The 7,571-nt window shown below is 46.1% G+C and overlaps 1 protein-coding gene across 1 annotated transcript; it reads right to left on the minus strand.

Moving 5' to 3' along the window:
• Window positions 1–1,165: 1,165 nt before the first annotated feature.
• On the minus strand, window positions 1,166–5,714 carry rergla (RERG/RAS-like a). Its single transcript, XM_079734933.1, has 5 exons — window positions 5,490–5,714; window positions 5,303–5,359; window positions 4,671–4,744; window positions 3,793–3,941; window positions 1,166–2,411 (listed from the first exon to the last, which is right to left on the minus strand). Exons 1-5 carry the CDS (start codon window positions 5,539–5,541, stop codon window positions 2,114–2,116), a joined length of 630 nt encoding a protein of 209 aa, XP_079591059.1. The 5' UTR covers window positions 5,542–5,714; the 3' UTR covers window positions 1,166–2,113.
• Window positions 5,715–7,571: the final 1,857 nt, after the last annotated feature.

Below are 7,571 nucleotides of genomic sequence, written 5' to 3' on the forward strand. Positions count from 1 at the left end.
CTAGCATTTCACCTGGTGCCCACGTTTACTAAAGGGATTAAGGCTGCATGTTGTCAACCATTAGACGGTTTCCCTTACCTGAGTGAGTTAATCCCATGGATTTACTATTAGGATTATTTTACAGTCATATCCATATGATCTGTTTGGTATGTAAAATGGAAAGCAAGTGAATCCATGTGCTGAATACAGGCTTAAGTTATACGCTATGACGGTCGGCTCCACGAAAAATGTGGTGTCAAAACGACATAATGCACTAAATATATGATGTACTAAGCCAGGAACGAAGATGCCTGATAACAATTAAGCAGGCCCTGCTAAATTGTTATGCCATTATGGTAGCTCCTGGCCGATGTTGCCAGAATAGGAACATACATTGTCCGACATGAAATTAAACCACTGGATCACATAACTGCCTCTCGCTGGCCACGGGATCTCCCTCTCCGTCCTCTAAAGATAAGATAAGACCCGTCATGTGGTCGTTCATTTCAGCCAACCGGAATCGCCTGTCCCACCTACAGGCGTGTGTTTCAACAGAGACGTTGCTTGTGGTTCCACCTCCTTACAGTAAGTGTAAGAAAATGGCTTTCCTCCATCTGTAAAAATAATGCCAGTTATCTCTCTGTCCCCTTCTGCTTTCGGGATAATATCGCGCTGACTGTGAACAGTGATTATGAGGCGTAAAATCACCCCCCCCCCCCTCCACACACACATAAACTCACTATTATTATTTTTAATTAAAGAGCATTCCCATCGTTCTGTGATCGCTCTCATTACACAACGTGAGGAACCTCCTCACTGTTTATTTACCCAGGTGTGCGATAACGACAAGCGTGTAATAAAGTGTAATAAAGAACGGAGCGAACGCACCATGTGTAAACAATATGAGATTGTGATGATTTTTTAATGAGGTAACCATGGAAATACAGCGGTAGGAAAATTGGATCACGCTGCTACGGTTACTGATTGAACAGTTTTTTAATTAAAACTATGAAATTACCAATTTACCATTACCAATCGTTAACCAAACGGATATGCCATCCTGTATGGCATCAATGCTTACGTATTGGTTTTATATATTTGTGTTGATGATTGAAAATGTGATAGTGCTTGCATTAATGAACGGTATAAAATTTAATAACACACAATGCTCACAGTATCAAGCAATACAAATGTTTAATTCTTGGACCAACATATTTACACTCATCACTTTCTCAGGCTCCTTCTGTTAGACTCCAATAGTAACACATTCTTTGTCTGTGATAATTTTCTGTGAACTCAGTAAAAGGATCAACCACTATGTACAACAAAAAAAGAGTAGAACAGATAATTCCGTGGGATTTCCGTTCCTTTCATCGCCCGTTGGATTTGCCCTCAGATGGAACGAACTCTGAGGGGTGTGACCTGACCAGCGACCGATTAATCCCAGAGATTAATCGGAAAAAGAGCAGAACAAAGCCAAAGAAATAATCCCTCATCGCTCAATTCTTCCAAAAGGGTAGCACAATACTTTGGTTCATTATGTCTCACTAGGATTTATAATTAACTCTTCCAAGACAATATCACTGCGTAAAAAGCATGTTTTTAACCCACAGCAGTATTGGGGTTGTAGCGAGAGATTCAGTCAAATAAGTGCTATAGAATATTGCCTCAGGAATATGAAATAAGTACGGACATAAATGAATCTTAAATTGTCACCAAACACTAAATGGAAATCGCAACAGCGCCCCCTCTGGTGAGAGGATGTATTGGATCCAAGCGTCAATCACCACACAAACAAACGATAGATCAAATTACTTTGATGACCTGTAGGTGGCACTGTGGCCGCACTTTTCCTTAAGAGTTTAGCGTTGCTTTTTGAATATAAACGCCATTAGCATTCAGAAGCAACTGCATAGGCAACGGGTTGACACAGGGCAGTGGGGTTTATTCTAGAACGTCTACATCAGGGGATTCCCACACCTGCTTCACGGCGTGACCCACTTTTGGGTCTCCACCCGATGACCACTGGGTTCCAACCCCAACTGACGTTGAACCCTGGACCCAGGCTGGGCGGGGGGGGGGGGGGCGACGGACGGACGGACAGATGGAGGAGGTAGGTCGGGGCTCGGACCCCTCACACCGACTTCCTCCTCTTCCCGAAGACGTTGTTGATGAGCTTGGCCATGGACTTGGAGCCGCTGGGCCGTCGACGGCGTTCCTTGGCCTTGCTGCCCGCGCAGACGCTCTGTACCGCGTTGGAGAACACCAGCGCCACCTCCTGGCTGTGCTCCGCCGCCGACAGCTCCAGGAAGCCGCAGCGGTGGTCGGCGGCGAGGCGCTGGCCCTCCTCGCGGTCGACCTCACGCATGTGACACAGGTCCTGCTTGTTGCCCACCAGCACCACCGGCCGGCCCGCCGCCGCCTCACCGTCCCTGGGAGACACGGACACGGAGGGAGGGTTAGGACCACCATCAGAGTTGACTCGGTTGGGTTGTTGTAGCGCTAACTTTGTTGTAGCACTGATTTTGTCGAGCTACAACAGCAGTAACTTGGTTCTGCTTGTTGTAGCTCTAACTCGGTTGTGTTGTTGTAGCGCTAACTCGGTTGTGTTGTTGTAGCGCTAACTTTGTTTTGTAGCGCAAACTCTATTGTGCTGTTGTAGCGCTAACTTTGTTTTGTAGCGCTAACTCGGTTGTGGCGGTATAGCGCTAACCTCATTGCGCTACAACAGCAGTAACTTGCGCTAACTTGGTTCTGCTTGTTGTAGCACCAACTCTTTTGTTGTCGCGCTAACTCTGGTTGTAACTTTGAGCTACGTGTTAAAGCACTACATTTGTTGTGTTGTTGAAGTGCTGACTTTTGTTGTAGCCCTATCTTTGTTGCGCTACAACAGCACCAACATGGGCTAACTTGGTTCTGCTTGTTGTAGTGCTACCTAAGGTGTGTTTTCGTTGCGCTAACTCTGTTCGCTCTTGTAGCGCTGAATTTGTTGCGTTGTTGTTGCGCTCACGAGCGTAATGAGCTCATTAGCTAACGACTGAGTCAAACCGCTCTATCATGGGAATTAAACTGCAGTCGGGGTAAGCGACCCACGCAGTTCAGTGTGACCCTGGACTGCAGTGGATTGAGAGGAGATTGAGGTGAAAAGCTGCTATGCTTTGGGGGTTGATGCGTGAAGACAGCAATCAGAGCTCATCGATTGCACCTGGTGAAATAAAACGCTGTCGTGGTGCTAAATGTTTCTGATTGGCTTAGTGAGTAACACAGGTAATCGCTCAAGTCTAATTTGAGGCAATCAGAGTCTATCAAAGAGCCGGTTTGGGGCCTTTTCAGTGGATTTGATTTTGCTTTCTAGTTATCGTTTGAAATAAAAACGTTGTTCAGATTAGCACCATTTATGTGAAGGACCATCATTGAAATCGTTATGACTAGAAGAGTAAGTAAAAAAAAGGGGTTTGTGAACAGCTCATGAAAGACTATCATCAGTCCCATGTAGTGACTTCTGTGTGTGAAAGCATTTTCACAGAAACTCAATAGTGCGGTAAAGTAACAACTGGTTCCTGTCATTCTAACCTAAGGTTTCTTCTATTTATGTCTGCGACAGTACCAGCACGCTCAACGTATACACACTTGACTCGTTAGGTCTGTACTGCTGCACTGCCATACCTAAGCACGATTTTTCCTTGCTAATTAAAGGAGTTTTTTCTTGCCCTCTGGGGGGCTAGGGTCATCAATATTTGGCCTGTTAAGCCCTTTGAGAGTGTACCTGGGATTAAGGGCTCTACAAATAAAATGTAATTGAAATCGAGTCACCTTTTGCTGGCCCCAGGGTGCATCTCTCTCATCAGGTGAAGGATGTTCTTGGCAGCTTGGAAGGAGGACCGGTCGCTGATGTCGTAGATGACGAGGAAACCGTCTCCCCAGTGGATCTGGTCGCTCAGCGCAGACTTCCCCGCACACACCTTCACACGGGGAGAACAACAAAGACGTTGTTACTCAGTGTGAACACTGGGGGAAGTAGAGTTGAACATAACCACAGCCTCAATGGTTTCACAGGCCTGAATTAACATCAGCTCTGATGAAACCAAAGACTAGAACCTTGAACCCTTGAAAGTCAACCAAAACGTGGGATGGATCTCTCGAGGCAGGAGAGGATCCAAGCTAGGAAACACAGGCTCTCGTGACCACTTGAGATATTAAAGTGTGGCTATTATGTAGCTGTGTTCAGTACACAAGGCGAGGCCGCACCCACAGTGTGGAAGGCCGCTGTGGTGAAGGCAGGGACAACACCGCAGTTATCAGGACAGTTTAACACAAGGTCAGGTCCCGCTTTACAGAACGCACGCTTCAGAAAAAAAACCAACAGGCACTGCAGTTCCTCTATGTAGCAAACAATTAACAATAATAAAATGAAAAAGTGTTGAGCGTTGTTGAGATGGACAAAGGTCAGCAGCTGGTGAAACTTGTTGTTGCCATTTTGTTTCTTGCGTTCGTAGTATCCTAATGTGTCAATCAATATGGTGCCAGCTGATTGGTTGGCAAGCGATTGATCGAGACGGTGTTATCAGGTTAAAAACGCCTGTTGTTTGACCACCGATAGGTGTGCGATGTTCCAGGCTGTTTCTGTTAATAAAGGTTTGTATCATTGTAAGAGCGTCAGGTTGTGGTTCTCTAGTGGTCTTTACTCTCACCTGTGAGCAGGGGTCATACAACTCCACGTTAAGCTGTCTCCCATCCAGAGTTAGACGCTTTCTGTAGATACACTCTGGAGGGGGGGAGAGAGAGGGAGAGAGAGAGAGAGAGAGAGAGAGAGAGAGAGAGAGAGAGAGAGAGAGATTCAAACAGCTGATAGTACATAAACATTGTGATTGAAACCTGTGTAGCAGCAGGCCAGATAACCTGAAGGCACATTGGGAGAAACTACACAATCTCTGGTGAAACCCACACTTGACTCTTCACTTCCCTGTACTGAACTACTGATGACTCATTTAGTTTCCTTCAAAGATAGGAACGACACGTGACACAGGAACAAAATATGGGAATATTCCATGCAGTAGGAATAGTATCACAACTTCATTATACTAAATACCTAAATCGATGTCGAATTGAATTCTAGTTAAAGATAATCCCAATCACAAAAAAGTAAGATGTACCCCATGAATCGATATGTAAATTATGTTTCTCACTTCAGTATATGCATTTTATCCTACTGTATATCGCCAATTCCATATCAAGTGTTTCACCTCAATTCATCTATGAGCAAAACAAGCAAGCCTTCAAAAAGGGGTCTAAATAAATAGTCTCCAAACTTTAGGTGTCTTACCGGTCAACGAGGCGTACTCCCCGATGAATCTCCGCGTCAGGAACCGAACGATGAGAGCTGCAGAAACCGGGCCAGAGCAAATGGTTATTAATATGAGTGTCATGCACAAGGTGCGCTCTGCGCTGTCCGTCCACGGGACACCTGTCCCTCCGCGGGACACCTGTCTCTCACCAGGGCGCATCCTCACCTGACTTCCCCACTCCCTCGCTGCCCAGCACGGCCAGCTTGATGTCATTCATGTCCGCGTCCAACCGTTAGTTTCGATAACCGCAAACTAAATACCAACACTGAACGTCCTGCAGAATACAATAAAACAAACGATTGCTAACATTAACGTAGCATTCTTTTTGGGCTTTAAAAACTACAAAAGGCAAATAACAGCCTACACGCAACACAGAGCCACTGCCCGGGGTCTCGGCCAGACTGCACTGAGCGCTCGCTGCTCGGAGCGCGCTGGGTCTTTTCTCAGTGCGTGTGACGTCACCGCCCAGCCCACATGGGCAGGACCGTCCACACTACCATGGACCCATTATTGTATACAGGGCCCCGGGAAGAGTGCATACTTCCGCAATCCACCAGTGCTCAGCGGCCAAAAATCGTGCTTAGGTATGGCAGTGCAGCAGAACAGACCTGATGAGTCAAGTGTGTCTACGTTGAGCGTGCTGGTACTGTCGCAGACATAAATAGAAGAAGCCTTAGGTTAGAATGACAGGAACCAGCCGATATCTCTGTTCAGTCCAATACATTTCTGGATATCAATCAAATGCTCATAATTATCTTTATACCATGTACTTATAAAATAAATTTAAGTTTTCTCTTTTCAAAACGCCACCTCGTTTTATTAGCCGTTTTATTTATTTATTTTTTGCGGGAGAAGGAGGGGTGGGCAGCTGAAAGGAGTCGTAGAGAAACAAATGTTGTTTCGGCCCGGCATCCGAGAGGGCCTAGTGCACGGCTCCGTTAACTTCTCGTGTCCGAGGTTTTTCCTTTTACCTAACATGAATGACGTTGAGGGTTTTTAGGCACTGTGTTTACTTTGTATCGCTTAAAGCCGTCGAGGAATGTGTAGACAAACCTCTTGCTTATGATGCTACAATGCTAGACAAGACAACGAGAATATTTCTGCATTCGGCGCGTCATGCCCTAGGGCGTGGCTAGGCTCCCGTGATGCGGAAGCAAATCTCTCCTTGATGTTGCCCTGCGCCATTGAGCAGTTTTCATAGGAATTAATGGGCGCCATTTTTTAATCCGCTGTCCTTTCTTTAATAGGTCCATGCTGTATACAGCTGATGGTTCATGTTGTGTTCTTGAATCCTGGGACGCCAGCCTTCCGAGTCGGAAGACGGAAAATCTCCCAGCTTTCTTGCGGCACTCCTCGGAGGCACGCCCCCTATTTGTCTTCATCCCTCGGAGTTCTGAGAGTAGACCGAGGCTGTTTCCCAATGTGAAGGAAGCATGCTCAACGGCTGCCCTTTTAAGGATGCTTTGCCATAGGACGCCGACAAGCACTGTTCCAACGTTGAGAACAATCGGAAATTCGCGCCCTTTTCGCATCCTTAATGCGAAAAGGGTGCAGAGACAACGCAGCGATGTCAACATTATTAGTTCTAGCTCGAGAAGGGCATGTGTTCATTCTATTGAAGTCTACGCAATAATTGTAGAGCCTACTATTGTTGGTTTTATAATTGCCATTTCCCTATTTTCCTCAAATTCATGCGCTGAATAGTGACCTGGTTGTGCGTGCGTGCCTGCGTTTGTATGTCTGTGTGTGTCTGTTTAGTTGTCTGGATTATATAGGATGTAGCAAGCAAGTGATAACCAGTGACAACCAGATAAGTGAAAACCGCGAGCTGCTGTCCATCATGGGAGAGATGGTGATGCAGGCGCATTAAATGAAGACGGGGAGAGATGGTGCGATATATGAGAAAGACGCAGAGGAACTTTCCTTACGAGAAGCCGTGACCGCACCGGCTGGGCAGTGTAAAAAGGAAGACGTATGTTGGGAGGCGGTACCGAAGTGGGAATTTAACCCTTTGTGCACCGCATGATGCGCTTTTTTTTCGTTTCAACCCGAATATTGGTGGGGACATTTCAGTCGTCATTTGACATTGGTGGGGACACGTCCTTAGGTCCCCACGCAAATCTACGCCCTTGACCACGTTGGTCATTTTAATGTTGATTTTAAATGCTCTTACACACTTGATTACATTGCTACTTTACGGTCACCAATTGATGCATTACACGGTCTTGCTGTGCATAGAATACAATG

This window comes from Pollachius pollachius (genome assembly GCF_949987615.1).
Source record: "Pollachius pollachius genome assembly, chromosome: 4".
NCBI classification, from domain to species: domain Eukaryota; kingdom Metazoa; phylum Chordata; class Actinopteri; order Gadiformes; family Gadidae; genus Pollachius; species Pollachius pollachius.

Excerpts from the sequence above, each read along its gene's own strand:
- rergla (XM_079734933.1), bottom strand. The coding sequence starts at position 5,541 with ATGAATGACATCAAGCTGGCCGTGCTGGGCAGCGAGGGAGTGGGGAAG. Across the intron at positions 5,360-5,489 it reads CGAGGGAGTGGGGAAGTCAG|CTCTCATCGTTCGGTTCCTG; the intron begins GTGAGGATGCGC and ends CGGTTTCTGCAG. Across the intron at positions 2,412-3,792 it reads CACCCTGGGGCCAGCAAAAG|GGACGGTGAGGCGGCGGCGG; the intron begins GTGACTCGATTT and ends CGTGTCTCCCAG.